This window comes from Scophthalmus maximus, chromosome 21, assembly GCF_022379125.1.
Source record: "Scophthalmus maximus strain ysfricsl-2021 chromosome 21, ASM2237912v1, whole genome shotgun sequence".
In the NCBI taxonomy this organism is placed as follows: domain Eukaryota; kingdom Metazoa; phylum Chordata; class Actinopteri; order Pleuronectiformes; family Scophthalmidae; genus Scophthalmus; species Scophthalmus maximus.
The window spans coordinates 6304217-6330026 of NC_061535.1; the positions used below are offsets into that span (position 1 = coordinate 6304217).

The following is a 25810-nucleotide window of genomic DNA, read 5'->3' on the forward strand; positions in this document are numbered from 1 at the left end:
TAGGTCCACAGGTGCATGTGCAATTCTAGACTCTTAAATAGATTTTGTTCCATCATGAAGCCACCTAAAAGTTGAGTTTCCAGTTAAATAATATGATGGAGCATGCTCTCAATGAATACCGTGAACTTTGTTTGATTGTGTCTCTTGTTGAAATTGGGTTAAGTTGCGCCTGATACTGCATCGTACATAGACCTTCTGACTACAACCGTGCACATTTTGGAGTGAAATACCAATGTCTTCCTTCTCTTTCCACCAAATGACTTATGGCATTAATTACATTGATCCATGCCAACTTAATGAACCAATAATGTGAACCCGCCATTGCCAAGAACAGGCACTATGACATAATTAATGACTTATCTCTCACTGTGTCAGCAAAGCTCTTAACAGTTCATTATGCGCTATTACTCTGTGCATATATGAATCGTTCTGGTCACAGTCCATGCTATTCACATGACTTTTAGATGTCATGTTGCGCTATGGCCAGGCCTTAATTCAATGGCCCAGTGACTTCAAGGTGCTGTTCATGTTTTAAGTGTTGATTTACCACTGTAGTAATGTGGACAAAGCACAGCAGGGGTAAAGGTGTGTATGTGGTGAAAAACATCATAGCAGAAGAATATGGTTAATCTCAAGTGTTGCAATTAAATGTACACGGTCTAATCCACAGTTTATTGATTTTCGTAGCTGCAGTGCAAATTTCCTTTGTGAGTTTCTCTATACCCATCTATTGAAACTACAAATACAAGGCGCAGTAAATTATAGATAACAGTGGATCCTCTTTGTTCACGTTTGAAGTACACTTGTTTAATTAATTCCTCCTTGCAAAAGACAATCCACATCACTGTATACACGGTTCAGAATTTCACCGACACGAATCAAAGCAACAGCTCACAATCATAAAAGCAAACTCACCGACCCTTAACTCTGAAATATGCTTCAAAAGCAATGCTCCAAGCTTGAAGGCAATCCTCATTCTTTAAAGTGAGTCAAACTGATCAACTCTTACACTGGTCCAGATTGGTATATTTACTACTATGATTCTGACCCAAATGCTAATGATAGCTATTACAGCTAGGCTGTTTAATGACATCGAGGGAGCTGTGAATGTGGCGTGACCAACTTGGGTGTTTTCATGTGGGTATGATACGGTAATGGGATTAACATGGCGTACCTAAACCCACATTGAGATAAGCTCAATGAGGACCTATTAAAAATACATTGCTGGCAATAATGGAGTTGTGAGGGAGCGGGTGAGAATGAGTGTGTCTGACTGTTAGTTTGATTGAAAATGTGCCAAACTGGAAAAACGTGAAACACAAAATAAGGTGAAGGTCTTTTCTGTACTCCAAATTTCTAACATTCTATTATGCATTTTCTCAATTTGCCCATGGGTTGAATGCAGTTGTTGGACACCTGCTGGCTACAGAGCACAAAAAGAGCTTTAATACTTCAAAAGTAAACATTAATCAGATCTCACGTGGTAATTAATTGCTGTGATTAGTGTTGTTGCATCTATATATTATGTATACCTGACACTGGGTAAGCGAGGAAATTCATGCCGGCATGTCTAGCTGATATTTCTCAGTGGATGTCGACGCAACACCTGAAGCTCAATCTGGACAAGACCGAGATGCTTTTCCTCCCAGGGAAGGCGTCTCCCACTAATGACCTCTCCATCACCATTGAGAACTCTGTGGTGACTACAGGTCAAACTGCAAGGAACCTGGATGTGACACTGGACGACCAGCTGTCCTTCACTGCCAACATCGCAGTGACGACCTGCTCCTGCAGATTCATCCTCCACAACATCAGGAGGATACATCCGTTAATCACCGAGAAGGCGACGCAGTATTGGTGCAGGCTCTTGTCATCTCACGCCTGGACTACTGCAACTCCCTCCAGCTGGTCTACCAACATGTGCCATCCGACCTCTGCAGCTCATCCAGAATGCAGCAGCTCGGTTGCTCTTAAACCTACCAAAATTCTCCCACACAACACCGCTCCTCCGCACCCTACACTGGCCGGTGGTGGCTCGAATCCGATTCAAGGCACTGGTACTCGCCCACCGTGCTGCGAATGGCTCAGGCCCTTCCTACATCCAGAGCATGGTAAAAACCTTACAGCCCAGCTCGTCCACTCTGGTCTGCTACTGCCAACGGCTGGCTACTCCCTCACTGCGAGGGGCGGGCAGCCTCCGTTCATCTAAATCCTGTCTGTTTTCTGTCCTGGTCCCTCAATGGTGGAACGAGCTCCCCATTGACATCAAGACAGCAAAAACCCGTCAATGCTTCCGTCGCAGACTTAAAACTGACTGGTTCATATTTAAGTGCATAGCTGTAACTGACTATATGAATACAGCAAGGGCCTTACCGGTGTTGTTGCGATAGGGGCCTGAGTCCGACCCCTGGCTCTGGCTGAGGCTCCTCATGGGACCCTTGTTGTGGTAGACACGTTCTTCATAGATGGGATCTATTTGGTGCTCTGGGGACCCCAAGGGCCGAAGGGGCTCCTGACAGTGCTGACTACTGTAGGAGCCACGAGAGCCTGGTGTAAAGAGAGAGAGAGAAAAAAAAGATGTAAGAGGATGAGAGAGCGGACAAAATGAAGGAGAGGCAAATATAAGATGACATGGGAGGTAAAGTAGGGAGGGGTGGAAGAAGTGATCAGATTAGTTTGAGGAGTTATGGGACATTGATGGAGGGGGGTGAAGGAACATTTGAAGAGAATGTTAAAAGGAAAAGAGGATAAACAAATAAATGAGGACAAATTAAAGTGGCAAAAGATGCATCCACCCAGGAAACACCAGTGGAAAGAAAACTGACAGTTGTGCTGATGAAGTGTTGTGATGAGGAAAAAAACTGTAACAGTGATGATGAGGGGAAAAAAAGAAAAGGAGGGGAAAACAGAAGGCACCTAACCAAAGCAGGCCCTGTGTGTCTGTGTTTGTGTGTGTGTGTCGGTCTGTGTGTGTGGTACAGTAAAGGCTGGGTTGGAGATTGATAGAAAAAAACAGAGATAAAGAGACATGCATAGTGACACATAGATAGAAGAAAATAGACAGAGATCGAGGGAGCAAAAGAAGAGGAGAGCCTCTGTATTTCATTTTTTTTAATCTCCACAGAACACATTGCTGGTTGTCAGCTATCAAATAATGAGATGCAGTGCCCCCCCTCTTGCTCTGTGTTTGGCAGGAATCCCACAGACACAGGGCAAGGAAGCCATTGACAGCAGGCATTTGTTCATTACACAGCAGAACAAATGTAAGGCAGGGGCCTCTGTATGAAAACACAGAGACCAAAATTAAAATGAGGAAAGGGGAGAAAAAAGGAGGAGGGGACTCCAGGAGTATGAAGGCGAGTCAGCAAGTGCATCGGTGACATGACAGGAGAAGTGAAAAGACACGCACATAGTCATATATGCAGACTTAGAAAGCAATGAGTGATGAAGAGAAAGAGAGACGGTCCAGTGGACCTAGTGTCGTATCATATCGCATTAGTTGCATGCCAAGGATATTCCAGTGGATGAAGGGGGGAAAGTGAAGTACTCGGGCTCAGATTCAAACCTCCTTGTGTAGCCACCATCATCTTAACACGGTCAAAACCCCTCGACCTTTCACATCCTATCAGAAATCAATGCATGAGTGGCACTGATCTGTGAAGCCGTGCTGTCATTTTTTATGTTGCAGCTTCGTACCAGTGTCCATTTCTTATCCAACAAAACAGAAAACCCAAAGAGATTATTTTAAAGATGAATCGAGTGAATACTCACACAGAAATACACAGTCGGGATCTATTATTCCAAACCTTCCTTGTCAAAGAGTTTTTGAGCTAGGATGATGCAAGCAGCCTGGCTGCACTGGCTGTACTGTGGCATGGTGAGTGATACAAGCACTGGTTTCAATGTGTTGAGCATGACTGCAGCAAACAGGCTATTAAGTTCCCGACCAGTGTCCTCCTTTGGTTAACTGACTGGCTTGTTTACCTCCCTAGCCAACCAAAAAAGGGTAACCTGCATTCAGTCAAACTCTGCTATAGGCATAAGTAAGCAAAAAGGTAACACAAACTGAAAGAGGAAAAGAGAGAAAAGTGATGAAGAGAAAATGACATATGAGAGAGGAGGGAGCTCCAAGTTTCGACATTACAGCATCAACTGAGCTCAGTTGAAATTAGGTTAATTTATGCACACAGAAATAAAAAAAGACGGCGACGGTCAGAATATGCATGAAGGACTGCTAATTACAGTCCCGGACACACCCATTAACAGCATGACTCATCCCGTCTCTCTCGCTTCCTCCCATTCCCTTTGTCTTTGAAGTCTTAGTGATTCAGATTTATTTCTTTATTCATTTATTTTTTGACTCGCAGGGGCCCACTCATGGAAGTACTGACCTCTTTCTTTCAAAGAGAGAGGGGAATTTAAGAGGGGAAGACAGAATGATGCAGGGAGAAAAATTACAAAACAGAGGAAGATTCCCTCCTATGATGTTTCATTCAATAAAATATTTAAAGAGGATAGCAAAATGTAGAAAACAACAACACCCCAGTCCCCTTGATACCCCACAGTCCTGTGTGTTTAGTTAGAAAAAGAGAGCCAAAAACCAAATATTGCTGATTTTGTCAAAAATAAAAACAAACCTAACATTCATTTATATTCTATTCTACACTATGCATTTCACCTACTGTAATTTCACCAGGATAGGGTGAGGATTTATCCTTGCAGCTAAGACAGAATCACCAGGCCAGTCAATCAAAAATATAAAAGAATCATTTCAATATTGAAGGGATCACTTCTGTGTGTGAGGCTCCAGTCAGTGTCAACCACCAGTCAATGTCAATGGCAATGACGCTCAAACTCTATCCACCAAATCATATACACATTTTACTTACTAACAGTAAGTCATTCACTTCCCTCAGCTCAGTATTAAGCTGTTGTGCCACTATGTCAATATTTATACACAATGGGCTGCATTGCTCAGCCCTCATGCAGACAGCAAAGAGGAAATGTCTTGTTTTACGTGAATTCTGTTTCAGGCAGCATGGCTTCACTGTAGATTAGGTGCTGTAGAGACGATAAGTACCACTTCAAACAGGCTACTCGGATAAAAAAAAAGTACTGTGCTCTTTATAGGAGGATGTCATCCACTGGGAAAGCAAACCTCCAACTAACTTTATCAACAAATAATTCTTAGTTTTGGAAACATGTTGAATACAAGTACAGTAAATGTTGTATTTGAAAGCAAATGTTGTACAGTTACAGGGTTTATTAGTTGAGTTTGAAGTTTGTAGTCCAAGCTCATTAAAGTAGATTCTGATAATCATATGATGATCATTGCTAATTATAGTCAAAGTCTTAGAGCTATGTTTTCCCAAAGGGAATCAATACTGTTCAGTCCTTTTTTTTTCTTCCTCTTCAATTTATGTCTGCATGAAAGATGAAACCCCAGGCGTTGCTTCAAGATCACAGGCCCTGTTCATACCTGCCTTTAAAATGTGTGATCTGATCACAAGTGTACATGTGATCCCACCCAAGGTGCATTAAAATGCGATCATTCAGACCTAACTTAAAAGTCTGGGTCGCATCACACCACATTAGGTTAGCTGTATGGGCTCAAATGTGCCCTTTTCAACACTGAAGGCCGGCTACTCAACTGACATCCTCTGTGTCTCAATTCACCTAAATTGGCTTTGTCAATGCCGCCAATTTTATTAATTTTGAAGAGCCCATAAAGAAACATTACAAGTGCATCAGACATCTAAGGCAATTTTTTTTTTCCTGGAACATGCCAAGGAATAGATCTGTATCGTTCTTTTTTAAAATTTCTTCCTTCTTTTTCTTTTAATTTCCAGCAGACTAGGCACAGGAAGTGTGCCTAGCGTGCTCAAGAGAGAAAGCCAATAACAAGTCAATGCAACCACAGGAGCAAATATGTTCTGACGTCTCCCTCGATGTTCAACTGCTGTGATATAGAGTAGATAATAAGGCACCAACATCACCACACTGGTGTGCTCAGTCCATGACTAGCCAATTCAATAGACTTAAATGCAACCCTTGACATTACTTGGAATGGCATTGGGACACAATGAATAGAAACACTGGGGCAAGTTATAGTACAACACATCCACTGAGACTAGATGTAGGATCAACAACAGGCACAACCACTGATAATGACAGAGATTTCCTCACATCCCTTTTGTACTCACAGTGCAGGTGGTTGTTTTCACATTTGTTAGAGGTTCATGTGCACAGGCAAGTAAAACTCCACAAGTTTCCGGCAGACTGCAAGCTTACACCCCAGCCCGTCCACTACGCTCTGCTACTGCCAAACGCTTTGCTACTCCTTCACTGCGAGGGGCGGGCAGCCACCGCTCAACTAAAACCCGTCTGTTTGCTGCCCTGGTGGAATGAGCTTCCCATTGACATCAGGACAGCAGAAACCCTTCAATCTGAAACTGAAAACTCACCTGTTCAGACTGCACCTTAGTCCTTTAATTATTAATATATTAAAAAATAATTAAAAATAAATAAATAAATAACCTACCTAAAAATTGAAGCACTAGAAGCCGTTTTGCCGTTTTGATAAATGTTTGTGCTCTCTCATGATTCTTTAAGTTTTTGGGTAAAATCTTCATGGTTGAATGCACTTATTGTAAATGGCTTTGGACAAAAGCGTCAGCTAAATGAATGTAATGTAATGTGAGGAGTGTGTGTGAACACCCACCTGCCAGACTTCCAGGTCTCTGTAGTGTTGCAGTCGCGTAGAGCTCGTGGGAGATCTTGTACTGGTCAGACGCGTGGTGAGCTGCCAGTCTTTTGGGAGACAGAGTAGCATAGCTCCCTATGCCTGAACTCATCTGAAAAAAGACAAGAGTTTTTTTTTCCTTCTTTCAAATGTGATATATAAGGCCAAAAATTAAAACATCTCACATGGTTAATGTCTTTTGATTTGTGTGGTTCAGGATATTGGATAGAAGCATTCAACCAGGTCATCTAACTAATCAGGATTTACATAAGATGCAAACTGATCAATGCATGCAGAGGATTGTTCTCCCTCCCCAGTATCATATAATACTGATATTTGTAAAGAAAATCCATTCAAGGAATTACAACTGACTTGTATAGATTTTTGTTTGAGGATATGACAGGGTATGTAATTACTCTTATGCTGCAACATCTCATTCTATGTCAAGCTTAGATATGTGATAAAGAGGACATAAATATGAATAATATAAATAATCTGCCAACACCCATGGCATCAATCAATAGTTCGACTGTATGATATTATCATTAAATAGGCTGTAATGACAGCTCTGTTAAGGAAATACTAACAGTGGACATTGCAATGTAAATATTGAACTTTGCGCACATAAAAGCCACTGTCAAATCACTTTCTAAATCTTCAAAAATGTCAGTAGATTAAGTTGCTCTTAAATGGAAAACACACTGTCATGTGTAAAGTGAATTCATATAGCACAATCTCAAATCTGAGTATTTTAAATAATTCAAACCAGGCCAGGACGATATTCAACAGACACTGACAATGACAATTGAAAAAAAAGTAGTTTGATGTCACAATTTACATCATTGAAGGAGGGAGAAGGTTTTGTTTGCACTCAAGTTGAACATTTTTCTCACACCCATATGTAAATGATATGTATCTATATATTTTAGTTATTTGCCTTTTTTTTCCACACAGATTTCATATAGAATTGCACTAACTACAAGTACTGTTGCAATTCTCTTGGTTTGGTTTATTGCACTAATTTGCACATTTGAATGCCTTCCTCATATTAAACACTTTGTTAACACAAAATACATTTCTATTCATACATGGCCATATCTTCAGACCGTAAAACATCCTCTACCTGGTGAAGTGGGGACGATGATGAGCTGGCCCCTCCCCCTGCTGCTGTAGAGTTGGGTGGAGATGCCACCCTCAGGGGAGACCCCGCCCCTCCTGCTGTTGTCACAGCAGCTGTGGTGCTGGAAGACAAATGGGAAAAGCAACATAATTATTTGTCTGAGAAATAATGACTTGACTCGAAAATGATTAATTCCATTTCAAACACAAAAAAATGACATCATTCCTCTATCATGTTATACATATGTGTGTGATGTGCAGTACATACTGTACACTGCATGCCAGTGAACTTCAAAGGCAGTTTTCCTATTCTATTCTACTGTATCCTATCATCAACTATTTACCTTTCTCTCAAGCATGACTGATGTGTAAATACAGTGAATCTTTCATCTGCCTCCCCCTTTATCCACCTTCAAACACATCAGACTCTATTATACATCAGTGGGAACAGCAATACATCAAAATCAATATCAGTGTCACAGCCACTGTGGCTCTATACCTGTATGACTTGGCCAGTCGATTAGCAGAGGAATGTTTGCTGGGGGAGGAGGAAGAGGAAGGCAGGCGCTGAGTGGTAGAGTAGCCCGCTGACTCAGAGGCTGATCCCAGGCGCTGGAGCTTACTAGGGGAACCGGACCCTGAGCCGCCTCCTCCTCCAGACAGAGGAGAACTGACACGCTGGGCAGGCAAGGTGGAGCTGGAGTAGTAGATACCTGGAGTGCAAGGGAAAGTGGAAAAAAAATAAATAAACATGGGAAGCAGAAGAATGAATGAGAATATTGTGATACTAATCATTTGGAGTACAGCTGCATGGAGCCAAAGGGCTGATATTTTTTAGTGTGTACGAGGGAGAGGAAAATGTGTAAAAAGATACAGGTTTGGATGAGGGCAGGTTTACAAAAGCATAAAATATATAGGAGGCTCCAGAGATGGGAGTTAATAAAGCTTGTTCATAATTTATGGTGGAATAATACTGTACTAACGTGAGAACCTTATACATACTGCAGGCCCTGAAAACAATTTTTCATTCCAATTTTCAAACATATCAATCATTGTCTCCAAATGTCATCTTGGTGAATCCACAGAGCTTCATACTACGTCAGATTAATTTATTATAAAGAAAATGCATAGCCACAAAGTGAAAGAGAGAGGGGGGGGAGAAGGGGAGAGCAGGGGAGGTGAGTTCTTACCTGATCCGGCCCCGGTTTGTGATTGTTGTTGCTGGGCTGCACGACTAGATGTCACCTGAGGGCAAAAAGGACAACACGGGGCAAGTGAGTGAAGAAGAGCCACAATGACAGTGAAGACGGGACAAATGGAGCGGGTGATTAGTGGGGGAGGGAGACGTTGTGATGACGGAAAGACAGAGCGAGTTAAGAAAAATGGGATGAAAGAGAATAAAGAGCAGCGGCCATCAAAAACTTTTATGCACAATGAGTTCAGTCAAGCCTTTGAGGATCCCAAATGAACCTAGAACAGCTAGTAATGAAGTCCCCATAGAAAACAGAGGGGTGATTCAAACACTCACAGAAGCAGACCATGTAGTCCACAGAGCTCAGCTGACTGAAATAATTTCTCATAAAGCCTTGTTGCAACAGCTACTCCAAATCGATCAAAGCATTACACAATCCATATATTCATGTCTAAATCTTTATAATATGTCATAACAAATCCATCATTATCTATTATACTTTGTGTGTGGAGATTGCATGTTCTCTCTGTGCCTGCGTGTTTTTTTTTCTTCTCCCACAGTCCAGGTTATGTTAATTAGAGACTTTTTGTATGTCGGCTCTGTGATAGACTGGCAACCTATCCAGGGTAAACCCAGGCTTTCGCCCAATGTCAGCTGGGATTTGCACCCGACCCCTACGCAACTCTCAAAGGATAAGCGGATATCATCTTGTTATTTTGAGCAAACTCTAAACAAAGACAGTCGAAAGAAATGCATGTTTTCGCTCACGGTCCTGATACCTACAGCTTTGGAAGCCAAATGTGATGAAATCCTCTCACACTGGAACCTGCAAGTCTGTGAGGCCAAGTGTGAGAGGCCTCTTCACCACACATCACATGCTGGTCCATCCTAACATATTCTCCTTAGACCTCCTTAGCTAGTGCTTCACCGAGCCACAATGTTTAAAGCTTTGAAGGTGATTAACATACATTATTACTAGACTGACATGGCTGCAGCTGTGTGAGGCCCAGATTATGCAAAAACACTGTCACTGAGTCACCTTTGAAGAGCTGAGCACCCCATCGTTGCATATACAGTAGTTACACTAAAACCTTCTGTGTTTTTGGCTCTAAACAAGCTTTTTTCATATATTCTTAGATTTTCAACATTTACATTTTTCGAATGTCTATCACATGACACATGTTTATTACCATGTTTGTCTTTTATTCTTATGTCTGTATCTGTATCTAGTACACCTAGAAACACGCTCAAACACATGCACCCATTTATGTGAGCACACACTGTCAAAATGTATGATGACAACATACTGCCTCGCAACATACAAACACACCCATGAATAATCTGGAATTATGTTTTAGTTGGTCAGTTATCAGGTGTGAGTATTTGCAGCTGTACAATTGTGTAGAAATACATTGGCAAAAATCTCTGCAAACCTTCCCTGATAAATTTAGCCACACAGTCTCCTATTATGGTCTCAATGACAGTCTCTGGCTATATTTTTCATCAAAGTGTGTCTGCTGAAACCAACAGGCCTTTGGTTTGGCGATGCCAATGTTCGTACAGGGATCATGGAAACGGTTTTCTCTCTGGCTGAGTGGATTACCAGTCTCTTTCTAAAAACAATCTAACACACACTTTATGAGGGCAGACAGACTCTGATAAGGACTGAAAGAATAGAAAACCTTTAAATAAGGAGCAGGTATACAGTATAATGCAATATACAGTAAGCTACGGTGCCCTCATATCTTCAAACATGTTCTTAACACACGTTTTTACACATGTTTCTGCACATATATGTAAAATCTGTGTTCATGAAGTCATAAATGGAAAAAGACTAAATTAAGAGAAACTGATAACAATAAATTCAGTTCAGGTCTTATTTAGAATTGGTGTGGAGTACGGACCATTTATTCGCTTGCTACTGAATAGTCCTGTCTTAGAAACACGCCTCACGCCTCTCCTGTTTCCTACAAAATAGCCCTGTTATAAAAATGTGTACAGACAGATACTCATTAAGATGATTACATTTCCATGACTTTAATTCAACATAATACAAATTTCTACAACAGCAATCTCAGTTGCAAAGTATATTCTGCTCGAATTCAGTCTCACATGCACGACAACAGACTTCAAAAACAAACAACATCGATGGGATTATGTGTTTAAGTGCCTAACTTTACCATAATATCCCAGATAATATATCAGTCTTTTCTATAGCTGGAACCAGCATCTTACCATGGATTACTGCAATAAGTTTCAGTCTTTAAAAAGAAAGCTTGAAGATTTAAGGTGGTAATGGAATCCATGTGCACATTTTAATGCTTTATGTGTACAATGTGACTTCCTCTGTGTGTGTTTGAGTGCATTATGGATATAAGGATATTGTAGTAGATCAGTAAGTGTCCATAAATAGGCAGAAAGAGAATGTCAGTCACTACTTAAAAGTAAGCACCACCAGCATATTCTATACAAGTTCCCTGTGTTAGTTTAGTAGTGAGATATCTAAGGCTAATAAGATGCAGGCCACAAAACGGACTTTGGGATCCCTGTTGATGGTTTATGTCGCCTGCTTGTTCAACACTGCAGCTGTGCTACAGTCATCAAGATTTAAAGTGAGGCTGAAATGGGCTTCAGACTGATAAAGAGGTGCATGGATGTCATGGAATGAACAAGTGAATGGATAGACAGAAAGATGGATGGATGGATATATAGATATATAGATAGATAGATGGATTGATGGATATGGATGGCTGATTTACCGGGTAAATAAATGATGAGTATAGATGAGTTGTTGGCCGAGTAAACTCATAGATGGAAAGCCCAACACGCTGTGTGAGGGAGAGCACTTTCTCGATCGCACTCTGTCATCTCGTGGTGTTGCTGATTTTTTCTCCAGTAAAACACTGGGATGTTTGAGGTGCCATGTATCCATGCATTATTAAAGCAGGGCCTCTCAGGGTTATAAATACCCTACAGAAGAGCAGCAGCATGCCAGACATTTCATTTTCTCTCTCACTGTCCCTGAAACTGTCACTTGCAAAAACTTGGAAAAAAAAGACGTACACTGACACACCCTCCATGTGTATACGCACACATGTGCCCCCAAGTGCAAAAGTCTGTAAAAAAAAACATGCATGTACTGCAAATGTATAAATGTACGTGCTATCTGCTCCTCAGATGCATGTTACCGATCTACAGTAGCAACACTGGCAACGTGTAAACCAAATCATGGGCAACAAGCTCTGCTGACAACACTGGCCCCATTACACTGACAAGCCAAAGACATCAGAGGAAAGAGCAAGAAAACACACACACACACACACACACACACACACACACACACACACACACACACACACACACACACACACACACACACACACACACACACACACACACACACACACACACACACACACACACACACACACACACACACACACACACACACAGACAGACAGACAGACAGACAGACAGACAGACAGAGGACAGAGAGAGAGAGAGAGAGAGAGAGAGAGAGAGAGGGAGGGGAAAAGAGGACAGGGACACTGCGATGCAAGGACAAGAAATATATAATTCTGACTACAGAAAGATATTCCCTCCATCTATATGTCTATCAATATACTGTATTTTTCTATTTTTCTTTTCCTCCTGTATTTCTTATTTATCAAAGGGAAGGAGTGGGATTCTCTGAATCAGTGTGTGTGTGTGTGTGTGTGTGTGTGTGTGTGTGTGTGTGTGTGTGTGTGTGTGTGTGTGTTGCGGGGTTTCTCTCTTCATCAGCACACAGCTGGGATTAATAAGTGACTTGTCTCTAACTAGCCGTGTTTCCCAAGTTCTTAAAAGATAGATATTGCTGTTGATATCTCCATGTCCAATTAATAGTCTCCTCATTTCGGTCAAAGAAAATATGATTAACTTCCTCTAACTAAACAGCGTTAAGGAATTTGTCTAAGCCCTGTCTCCCATTTCCTCCAATAAACAGACAGAACGCTTTGGATTGCATGAGAAGCCAGTCGCAGTGACTGGATTCAAACCACTTCAGTCAAGGCTAATGAAACGGTATTCTGAATAAATATGTGTAACGGACCCAGATGTGATGTCGAATAAACGTAGATGATGATGTGCTATGCAAGTCAGCGCATGGGGGGAAAAAGGGGGTAGAGGGAAAAAGAAAGGTGATTTTCACTGAGTTTTGGACGAGGAGTCAAAGCAGCAAGGAATATGAAATTATCAAACACAGTCTATCTAAACACTATGCTGCTCCTCAAAGATCTGAATGCTTTCAATGAATAATAAATGCAATGCAGTTGTACTTATAAACTGAGGAGAACTCACTTCAGGTGAGTTGCGTTCGCAGTCAGAATCATCTCATGTCAATTATGAAATGATTTGGCATCCTCATTATCAGCTTTGTACAGCAAGTCTTTCCTACCTGGTTGTAGCTGTGCACAGCTCCTCCAACGTGCCCGCTGCGCTGAGGAGTTGCTGCGGAGATGCTGTCGCTAAGGGCGAGGGTCTGGTTGCTATGGTAGCTGGCAGAGTACTGGAGCGAAGCCTCCGGGGTGGAGTTGAGCTGCAAGGAACTCTGGGAAAGAAGAGCCGGTCCTACCGAGAGAGACAGGAGTGGTGAATGGTTGGGTGGTGGGGAGTGGGGGGGGGGGTTGAGTTGAGTTTGTGCGTGTGTGTGTGTGTGTGTGTGTGCGTAAAGAGAGAGAGAGGAGAGACAGATTAAGAGTGAGAAAGAGAGGAGGCACGAAGAGGAGAGATTGAAAGGTGAAGAGTGAAATGGGGAAGAGAGAGAGCAGCAATTTAGAGCAGATAGTGCAGCAGTGCAGCACTCCGTGAGTTGGCGATGGCATACATAATTTATTAGCAGAGGGAAAGAGAAACAGAGGAACAGAGAGAATGGGAGGAGGAGGAGGAGCAGTGAGATGGAGAGGATGGGAGGAGGAGGGCTGAAAATAAGAAAGTCGTAATAGATGGGAACACCTAACAACTTGAAACTTTACTCCCCCAAACATGATCATTTTCGTTTTCTCACGTGTCAGGTTGAGGAAAACTTCACTTGAGCCCTTGTGTAAGATAAAAGTAAGTTCTGCTTTGGAATGAAACCTTAAAAATTGCTTCATTTATGTTGTTGCTCTGCAGGATGTTGGAATGTGGCTTCATACATGCCAGTTTCTCAAGTAACAGCAGCGCCACCATTACAGCTACAGTATATGAACCGGTTCTGGGAATGATCTGTAATATCCCACACACACAAAGCACACACACACTAGGGGGAATAATATTCATTGAATCAAATCAGTTCAACATGGTAAAATTTAATCATACAATTCCCCAGATTAACAAAAGTGTGCACTGGATACTATTTGAAAATAACCGTGGACGCATCGCTCGCATATTTGCAATGTTAACTTCTGACCTTTTAAGTTATTAGTAGAGGCTCCACACCTTTATTTATTTAGAATTGTGACCAATATATTTATTGACCCTTAAATTTTTTACCCTCTCTCCCCCTCTGAATACACATTTCTAGTATAGGAAATGTATGTTATTATATATGTATAGTGCAAGGAAGCCAAACAAGGATCTCTCCCTTTCCTTACTTTTCCTGATTTCAAATGTTTAAATATCATGAATATATTCTTATATAATCTACAACAAGTGTCTTCCAAAGAGCTCACTGACTTGTTATTTCATACCCAAAATAACAAAGGGCCTTATTATTATTCTTCTACATCTATTTGCTTACTCCTCCCGCTCTCTCTTCCTCAGAATCCTTTCTCCCTATCCATCTCTGCGATGTGAACCAAGACCAACTCCTCTGCTTCTCCTCTTCACAAAAGACTTGTCTACTCTCATCTCCATTCATTCAGAGCTTTTTATGAATTATTAAACAGCACTTTGTGTTACATGTACTGAGTGGGAGCTCCCAAAGTTATCATCACTCACCCTTGGTATTTGTTGTATTGTGACAAAAACTGTATAGGTTTGTTTCAATGTTCATACGTGTGATGTAAAGTGTGTTTGGGCAGATAATAGGGAAGATATACGTTTGTTCAATAAGAAACGCTTAATGTGTTTTTCATGTGTGATACAACATCATGTAGGTGCTATAAGTAATGCAATGCAAGTGTGTGTGTGCTGTTTGTGTGTATGTATGAGAGGGTGAAATGAAAAACACTGTCACTATTAGGGCTTTACTTCCTTTTTGTGTCTGTTGAGTCTCAGTTCTCAAATGAAAGATGAATTTTAGAACACAGAAGGAAAATATCAGAAGAATTCACAGCGAGCGAGTAAAGGTGTTGATGACTGTCAACAGTAACTCTGCTTCCTGCAGTAGAATTATCATCATGTCCTGCCTCCTGCATGCTCTACACAGACGCAACTGAATTTTCCGGAGATTTGCCTGGTGTTGCAAACGCGTTTGACTCTGACAATCTCCTGCTGAGTTCATCATATGTGAACGGCAAACTCCACAATTTTCTGGTCATTTTTGCATGTCTGAAAACAGCTTCAGACTCACATTGTGTCCACATGTCCTGGAGGCTTACCCAAATAAGAACCCAACCTTTACCCCTGGTCCTAACCTTAACCCAATCTGCGTAACCATAACTGCTGACTCCAAAATCTACTTCTTCCCAACTGGGGACAAAGCAAAATATATTAAAGCCCTGCTGTAATTGCTTTGTGAAGTGAATTTCATTTCATGACATTAACTTTTAAAGAGCTTGTGTGTCTCACTAAAATTAATTATGTGAATAAATGTGTGTAGCTTTTCTGTGACACATAAGCAATAACAGTGTCAGCTGAAAGCAACAAGTTTCTTTTGTGCAGCCTTTCACTGAAAACACACACACACACACACACACACACACACACACACACACACACACACACACACACACACACACACACACACACACACACACACACACACACACACACACACACACACACACACACACACACACACACACACACACACACACACACACACTCTCTCTCTGCTGGGGATGAAACAGCTACAATAGGAGTGATCACAATGAAAGTGCTATCTATCTGAACTCAGATAAGGCATTTGGACAAAGACTCAGGGATTTCCTCCAAATAAGAAGGAATCCAATTATCCGACATGTCTTCCCAGCTGCTCTACGTGTACATGCAACCTGCTTCTTATCAATGCAAGCAGCTACAGCAATTTTAAGGTAAATATTCCATTTTTATCCTCTCCAGCTTATCCTCCTGTCATCTTACATACACAAGACGTGTGTTTATAAATTCATATTTTTTCTGGGTCTGTAAAGCCAAAATTACACACAGTAGAGTTGATTTTATGTGAGTATACTCCTCCCATATGAATGTGCTGTGCCTTCTCTTCAAATGCCATCCATTACAACAATATCAGCTAATATCAAAAAGGTCAGCAGACAATAAGTAAAATAGGAACGCAGTGTTCCACAACCAATGACCTGCAAAGAAAATGCCAAGCACATTTAGTGAGACCTCTTATATAACCCGCCTCTCCATCATCGATTGAACTTGTTTATCAGAATAAAAAGCTCACAAGGTGGAAAAGCTGCTGGAAACGGGGCAAATGTTCTTCTACTAATGAATAAGGCCTTAAAGTTTTGGAGTCAGCTGTTTTGATTAATCAACTTTGTTAAACTGTCAGTGCCAAACGACACCATGCATTTCTCTAATATTTTGTGTTTAAGGAACATATTCACATTTTACAGTATTCTTTATCTAACCGTCTGGATAATATCTGATCTGGAACAAAACTCCCCCTTGACTCAAATTGCTTACTGTAAGTAGAAATGAAATCTGAGTGGGAGCTCAATATAAACACGGGGATAACACAGGGCCAGATATTTAATGGCCTAAGGGAATAATACGAGCACATTTTCTCCTTTGCTTTCACCAGAACAAAATTATTACAAAAAAATACACAACATACTAATTTTTTATTTAAACCAACCACTGGTGTGCATGATTTTTTAGCAAGAACGTCTTTTTAAAGTGTTACTGTGCATGAAAACAACACAATGAAAGATTTGTATTCATTTTAAAGCAGTGACATGTTTTCTTTACATTTTCTGAAGTGCCTGCTTTAGTTAAGCTGACCATAATCAGGTCATGTTGAAAGGCCAGTAAGCGATTTTAATCCAATACACTTTTTCTAAAAATCAGCGAATATTACGTCACGGTCCGCTAGTTGTTGAATTGTTAGTTACAACAATAAGGAGTGAGATAAGCTTTCTCCAAAATCGCTTACTGTCCCTTTACCAAAGTTCTAATTTCCTGTCTACAGATCCAACAGATTCAACGGCAAATTTGAATAAACATAAAGATGAAGTCAATAAGTATACTTACGTTCTCCGCTGTCAAGTATTCCTGATTCCTGAAGAGAGCGAATGCAGGAATCCACCAACTCCAAACCTGTGGTCAGCTCATCCTCAATATCCTTGTGTCCATCGGCTGTGAAAGAGAAAACAAGGAGAGAGAGAGAGAGAGAGATCAGAAAATGAGGGAAGGAAGCAGAGAGAGATGAACGAGATCTCTCTGGACTGGAACTTCAATTCTCTACTCTCACAGTCCATAAAACTACACACATTATGTCTTGGTTATGAACTGTAGGACACTTTGATTATATGCTGAAAGGACCCTGATAAGTCTGCCCTGGGAGCTGCCTGACTGTAAATGAAGTCGTCAAAAAGTGTAGTGGATTGAATGTTAGGTGTCCGTATATAAACCTTTAAATAATTAACAGCAATGAAAGGTTTGAGCAGTTCGTTTATGCAACAATACTTTTACATGCATGGCTGAGCAGCAAGCGCATGTGTTTGTGTGTGTACAAATGGTGGACATTACCTTGAGCGTTCCAGCGAAATTGCTCATCTGTCGAACTGCAAAAGAAGGACACAGTAAATAATTATAATAAGAATCAGAATAATATTAAAATGAATACGGGGACAACAATAAGAACATAAAATACAGTTGTAGGATTTTAAATATATTTAAATATATATAAAAAAAATATATATAAAAAAATACATAAGACACTAACTAATGGGAACAATAGTAAAACTCAAATGTCATTTTAACTTTAGAGCAGTTTCTTCTTCTATTCTCAAGCAAGGTGGCGGGAAACAGACGGGCAAGAAGAAAGTGAAAGAACAGTATTGAGCCACCAGCTGTGTGATCAATACAGACACAGACAGACTAAATGATACATATAGACTCTCTCATCTGACTTCATCTACACGATTAGTCTGGCTGTCTGGATACCTGGCTTATTACTCTGTTGTTCCATTATGACTGCTTGGTATTCCACTCCCCGACTTTCTACTTGAATGTCTGTCAGTTTGTGCTTGTGGGATTTTTGGTGTCATCTCACAATTTGTGTTTAAAGTGCTTGGAAGCCCTCATGTGTGAACAGGTATGAGTATGATCTGTGGGGGTGAATTAATTATTTTACATGTGTTTATCTGTCTATTTGAGATGACGATGATGATGATGATGACGATGAAATCTGAGTATTGGTCTTCCAGAGTCTGGCATTTTCTAAATAGCTTTCATAGATTGATTGGACTATTTGAATCAGATTGGAGTTTAAACATAAAAGCCGTTATTTCTGGCCTGGGAAGATGCAGCTTTTCCTACATTTCTGAAGTAGTGTGATGCACCAGAGCAGCACTACAGAACGAACAAGCATGAATTCAGGAAAAAAAGTCAGATCAATTACAAATTAATATAATTGAATGGATAAATGCACATGAATCAAGCATAGATTATGTTTACTTTTCTAGAATACTGTGACTGACTTGTACAGCAGGGACTACCAGTTACCTTTCAGCTGCACTTAATATATCTTGTTCAGCACTTTGCTTGTTTCTTCTTATTTCAGGATTTCTTCTAATTAAATTAGGCAACAAAAATGCAATGCTTTGTGAAAATAGGTTATTGTAGAATTCATGTAATAAAGCTGAAAGCTAAGTGGCAAAATTTGCAATATATGTCCATGTTGTGTGTTTGTCTTTTGTAATGATGGTACTACATTCAACTGGTCACTTTTTTAACATAACAATAACTCTCCAGCTGGGACTGAATGAGGGTAGTACAGGTTTGTTTAAATCTTTAAATAAATAAATAAAAAAAAGCTTGCTATGCAAATGAACACCATCATTATGTGGGCAGCAAAAGCCTGAAGGTCAGATATGTGGAATTATGATCTAAGGATCATCTGATCAAACGATCGGACCAGCAAAGAAGTTTAAAATCCTTAAATTTAAAATTCCTTTTGTGGATTACTTCAACTGTCTGAATATGAATTTGGATTATGATTAACAAATCTTTGTAGGTTAAAATTCATCATCGTAAGGCTAACCATTGCTCCACTGCTTTAGGATAGTAAGTTCCCTCCCAGACACTTAGATGGTAACTGAACATTTAGTTCTGGTCAGAAATCCTCTTAAATGGTTGAAGTGGAAAGATAGACCTTAATCTTCATTAGAACGCCTTATTCAACTCTTTTCAAATAAATATATTTCGGCCAGTCTGAACACCTGTCTGATTTATGTACTCTAGTAGCCAAGTGGGGGCTATAGGTCTCGCTGTGTGCAACCGCCGAGCTAGCACCCACAGATGGCTTCCAGAAAATAGACCGTACAGAATATAACCTGGGTTGCAAACTCCCCCTTTGAATTGCATGAGCACATTGCCAACCACAAGCACCAGTAAATTCTTAACTTTTGGGAAATATTGCCAACATGCAGGTGGAAATGACATTGGTAAAATCTAAATTTGGTTCATTCAGAGTGTTTTAGCGTACAGTAGGTAAAAATGGCATTACACACAAACACCAACACACTAAAAAGGATACTAAAAAAGAATGAGACCACATGATGGGTAACTGTGCCGTAAGGAAATCCAACAGTGTAACAGTAGTGTCAATGTGTTGAAGTGTAGTTAGAGAGAGAAAGGCAAAACACAGGGAGAGAGAACTTTGCAGGATACACTCAAGAGAGCTGATGGAGAGAGACATTTAATAAACATTATTCCGCAAGATCGCCCATTCTCGCCAGCAACACCACAACACTACATCCAGCAAGGCAGTGTGTCTCTTTAAACAGTGAGAGACGTTTTCGCTTCACAACTCCACTGTCAACAGTGTCCTCTACCGTTCCGATGAAATCCACATGCAATCATAACTCGCAAACTCAGTTTAGCAATCACAAACATGTAGCCTACAAAAATAATCTATTAATTACAATTTTCTGTGAATAGCTAGCAAATTAAGTTAAGTGGGAAGGATCTATGTGCCTTTGGACAGAAAATGACAAGGAACCTGCATGTCTGATTTAATACAACACACTGAAGAGCAACACCCTTTGGAAAGGATACAGAGGAACAAAACTAAATTCACCTTGAGGATAACTTTTCTCTATATTTTTCTATTTTGTATCTGACCCAGGGACACTGAGAATAGACTGAAAAGGAACAAATATGAGCACCAAGAATAATTCATGAGTAGGAATAAAATGGTGCTACTTGATCTCCATGTGGTACTCAGAGTCTTGTTTGAGGACTGTTCAACAAGCACAATGGAAATCCTTGCATATGGCAGCATGAGCCCAAGTCCTCTAGCCGAGGAGATTATCCCCTTCCTAACTGACTCCTTCCCTGTTTTCCAAGATTTGTAAAATGTCAGTTGTCTTAACAACTGCTGTTCATTGGGGCTGGAATAAAAAGGAAAAAATAGGTTGGTCATTACAAAGAAGTCCAGTCTATTTAATTGGTCATTTTCATTACACTATAAACTGAAAGTACTAATTAGCTTGGAACAAGGTTCAATGAATCCGTCTCCCCCGAAAAACATACTGTATATGTAGCCATGTGGCCATTTGAGCCAAAGTTAGAGAAAAATGGCATGGGTTGTTGGAGAAAACAATTAAATGTTTCCTTCATTGCCAAAGTGTTGATGAGCTGTAAAGATCAGCAACAACAGACTAATGCACTTCCATCTTGTTGCATTTCCATAGGTCACCAAATCACTAAAAACACTAAAAACTGCATTTTTGTAAGCTGCTTTCACGCATTCACTGCAACCCTGCACTCATCTAAACAAACCAGTGGAGCTGTCTGAGTGAATGCAAACTGACTCAGTTGAACCGGATAATGTCTGATTGATCCCAAGTGTGAATAGAGGAGTCTTCATCCAAAGAATTCACACGGAGCGAGTGGAGGCGTGTTGTCGATCCTCTTTAAGACTTTGTTTGTCATCTATGAATCACAAAGGATTGACAGAGCAAAAGGTCACTCGCAGAGAATCATCAGAGGATTTGAACAAAGACACTTTTGCAGCATTTCAGTTTTAAACATATAATGAAAAAGTGATTTTAAAAATCTGCTCATACTGATGTGATGATGAGTAAAAAATTATCCATCCACCCAGAAATAAGTAACACTGACATGCAATATACTGGCATAATTTCATTTATCACACTGAAAAGTGCTGACAAACTGTGGGCAATGTGAGAGGCTGTACAGATATTTTTTATATCAGCATCCATACACTATATCATACTCATCTAGCATGCAAAGGACACTGACAAGGCACTAAATAGGTAATATAAATTAACAAATAAAATCTAAAACAATCATCAAAGTGTACCTTTGTCTGTACCGTATATCTAAATGGTGGATATGTCTTCTCTGAAAGAGGTAACAGTAGTTTTCGCCATTGTCTGATTATTTGTTATTATTGGCAAGATTATGCAAAAAGTACTCAGCAGATATTAACCAAATGCAGAGAAAGGATGGGGCATGGGACAGGGAAGAATCCATTACATTTTGGTGTGGGTCCCATTAATCGGGGCCAGTACAGGAATGCTTTAATTATTGGACCTCTGGATCTTGATGGGCCTAAAGATCACAATCAACAGAAGTGAAGGATTGTTTGGCTTTGTTTGGAGGTACGCACTATACTGAGTTCCATTCTAGTTTCTTATGTGACTGAAAAGCATTGGCTAACTGTAATCAACTTATCAATTTCTACTTATTTGTGGATTTCTGTGGGTTAAGCAAAGCGTTCACAAACAAACAACCAAAATTTTTGTTGAATATTCATGTGGATTGACATGCATGGACTTGCATGACTGACCTACAATACTGACGGCAACGCTCACAATGTCTTCCAATGTGGACTGAAGGACAGTCTAGAAACAGATAATGGTAGTGTGGCAGTTTGATGAGCCTCCACATCAAACTTTCACACTTCCATGTGACATGGCTGATTCTTAACTGTGATTGCAAATTTAAGGGGCAAATTGGTGTTGTTATTCTTAGGCATCGAGCTGGTTTGGTAACAACTGTTCCAGTGGACACAAACTGACCCACCGATGGATGTCTTAACAGCAGTTTTGCACCTCGTCATCATCAGCATGACATTGAGACACTATAACGGTAATCTGTCAATCTCGAGTGGTCTATTATTCTGTGTACAGGGTGTGGGGGCGGGGTGTGTGTCTGCATGTGTGTGTGCGCGAGAGAGGGAGGTAGAGAGATTCTAAATTGCCTTGTGTTGGAAGTGGGCGAAATGACAATGAGAATAAAAAGAATAAAATCCACAAGAAACTACAATCACACAGATGACTCAGACTAACACAAAAAATATACCAAAACATTGAGGCTGAAAAGCACAATGTGCTTTTGTTTATGTGGATGCATGTATGACTTGTCAACTTTGTCTACAGTGTGTGTGTGTGTGTGTGTGTGTGTGTGTGTGTGTGTGTGTGTGTGTCTGTGTGTGCAAAGTCTCTGATACTCTATTCAAAAGGCCTTTTGTTCTCACAACAAGGCTGGGGACAAACCTTTGTGAATGTGACAGCTGAAAGACAGATGCTGGAAGAGAATTGTCTAGTGAAAGTGTTCGTAGAAATGACTTCCAATGCCCGACGACTGACAGCAAAAACCCCACTTTCTACAAAACAAAACCAAAAAAGAAAAAGGGGAACAGTTCGACTCGCTACAGATTTCACCCCTTCCACTCATCCTCTTTCAGGTCCTGCACACTCACATGCAGCTGTTTAGCCTACCAGTTATCTTTGAGTGTGTGTGCATGTGTTTATTATTTTGCATTTATTTGTAAATCTGTATATGTGCATTTATGCATGTAAGAGCCTTATTCTAACTTAACACGTGATGCACACACAAACAAAGCATTTCTTGTATTTATATCTGTAGAAAGACTAAATCAATCAACAGACAAAAAATAAACGGTCATTATGAACAACGAGATGCAATCACACAACCCTGTATGCTCTAAGTTGTCAGTAAAAGTGTAAAACACCCAGAGGATAAAGTAAATCTTGACTGGACTGGACCTCCCCATCCTGCAGTTGGACTGTGTCTAAGTGTTAATTCAATGTGTGTCCACTGAGGCCCTTTTGTTTCCTTTCAGGAAATTAATTTTTACAACATTAAACAGCAGTAAACAACTTCCTGTAGTGGAAATATCCTCAAACTCCCCCCTGTAAAGTACAGACATACACACAATGAAACAAAGGTACATTCTGATTTATTTGATCATGTACGTGTGTGCATGCAGGCTCTCACACACATTCATTCAATTACTTGTATGTGCACACACATGCACATTTGTGGGGCTCCACTGTGAGCATCACCTGCTGGTTGCTTTATATCAGCTCAGAAACATCTGCTGTCTGTGTCAAAATCGCCAAGCTATTATAGTAATTATGATAGGTGGGGTATCACTGTTTTGCACCAGCACAGATAAATGACAGAATACCCGCATGTATAATTCACCAGGGACGGGTGGCTTGACACCAGGTGTGCCCTGCATTATTGTGGCTGCCACGCACGCACGCACGCACGCACGCACGCGCGCACACACACTTTATACTAACATTTTCATTACTTTAGGATAACTTGAGATATTATTGAGCTGGTTTATGGGTGTTGGTTTGTGCATAACTTTTTCGTATATGCACTGTTAAGAGAACTTGTAGATTGCACTGAAGATGATGCGGGGACCCAGGGGCCATATAAAATGTACATGCATACCATGCATGTGCTTAGCATACATTTAGCAAATTGAGAAAATACTATATAGTAATAATAATGCAACCATTTACTATCTGGAAGCTGCTTTCATACACCAGGGACAGACTCTCCGAGTCCCCCGCGAGCACCCAACACTACTGGATTAACACTAACAAAAAACATCAAGAGAATATTAAACATCAGCCATATTAATTGGACAATATGCAGTGTTGTCTCCATTAAGGCCTTCTTGACTGAATCATAATAGCATGTGACACAGTAGCAGTAATATAACCATACAAATAAAAATGTAAACATGAATAATAATACCACAGATCAATAAGTACTGTACAGCAGCGAATAAAAGTCAAAAGAACAAATGATGCATCAGCAAACTGCTGGCCCCAAATTGCAACTAAATTCGGAAAACAGTTGGCTCCCAGACAAGAAATCAGCAGTGAGTGTGTATCACAGCGGCGGTGATACAAATCACAGGTTCAAACATGGTTGATAGAGGTTCCAGTGGTGTTATGAGGAAACTGTTTTCCCACAGAAAAATGCATTTTCAAATGTTTCCAGTTGGAGATTAGGAGATTGAAAAGAAAATACTAAAATCCAACGTGATATTGACCCTAATAAGTGTGTTCACACACCACCGTATTACTGAAAGAGAAACTTATTGGCCAAACATTAACGGAGATTACAGAGGCCAAAGTGAAAACATTTGGCCAAATTGTGAACTGTGCTGCTGGCTCGCATTCAGAAACTGTTTAGCTTCACCCAGTGAGAGTATTCCACGTGGACATATTTTTAAAACTACTCTTTTTTTTCCTATTTTACATTCCAAAATTAATTTTCCCTTTAAAATTTCTGCAGTGTTGTGATCAACATTTCAAAAGAAAAAAGCTGATTTAGAAGAAACATGTCCATCTTGGTCATATTGTTGTCATGGAGTGATAGAACACTTTCCCAGATTTTTCAGCTTTTATATTTTTATGGCCGTTCTAACCATTCACTTTTTGAAGAGGAATCAAAAGATATATAATTCGTTCTCTGAGTGTATACATTTACGCCAGCGGGCAACACCATGATTGCCAGTCATAGACTGTATCTTGTCTGCTAAAAAAATTGTAATCTTGTGTGCCCCGTCATGCACAGTGAAACCCGTATGCACACATAAATATGACACAGACACACGCAATGTCACACACAGGGGCAGCAGTGAGATGTCATAGGACACCTCAGAGCTTTGGCTGAAGTCAGCAGCAATCACTCATTCCCCAGAGGATAATCTAACCAATGATTTAGAGGGAGTCACAGAGTCACTCTCAGCAGCTTCCACTCCAGTGGAGGGATATATCATTGTGTGTGTGTGTCCGTGTCTTTCTAAGGTTGTGTGGACACATTTTTGTTCAAAACCATTGTTTGGAGGAACTTCAAAGTGTTGTATATGTTATTGCATGTCATATATGAAAGCCAAAATGAGTGTGTGTGTGTGTGTGTGTGTGTGCGCGAGAGAGCGAGCATGCAAGGGGGAAGAGGTTACTCGCCTTACACCATCTCTCTCTTTGAGGCCCCCATGAGTCCAATTACCAATACCCAGTAGACACACACGCACAAAAAACACACACACACACACACACACACACACACACACACACACACACACACACACACACACACAC

The 25810-nt window shown here is 40.5% G+C and overlaps 1 protein-coding gene across 3 annotated transcripts in view; it reads right to left on the reverse strand.

The window, feature by feature from the left end:
* ctnnd2a (catenin (cadherin-associated protein), delta 2a) overlaps positions 1 to 25810 on the reverse strand; it is a 192047-nt gene that overhangs the window by 88886 nt on the left and 77351 nt on the right. For all 3 annotated transcript variants that reach the window (XM_035619639.2, XM_035619638.2, XM_035619637.2), the window contains exons 4-11: positions 17934 to 17968; positions 17436 to 17540; positions 13489 to 13661; positions 9052 to 9106; positions 8361 to 8574; positions 7866 to 7983; positions 6722 to 6854; positions 2374 to 2547 (exon numbers count right to left, since the gene is read on the reverse strand). In XM_035619639.2, the coding sequence (XP_035475532.2) occupies positions 2374 to 2547; positions 6722 to 6854; positions 7866 to 7983; positions 8361 to 8574; positions 9052 to 9106; positions 13489 to 13661; positions 17436 to 17540; positions 17934 to 17968 (1007 nt within the window). The remainder of the gene's footprint in view (positions 1 to 2373; positions 2548 to 6721; positions 6855 to 7865; positions 7984 to 8360; positions 8575 to 9051; positions 9107 to 13488; positions 13662 to 17435; positions 17541 to 17933; positions 17969 to 25810) is intronic.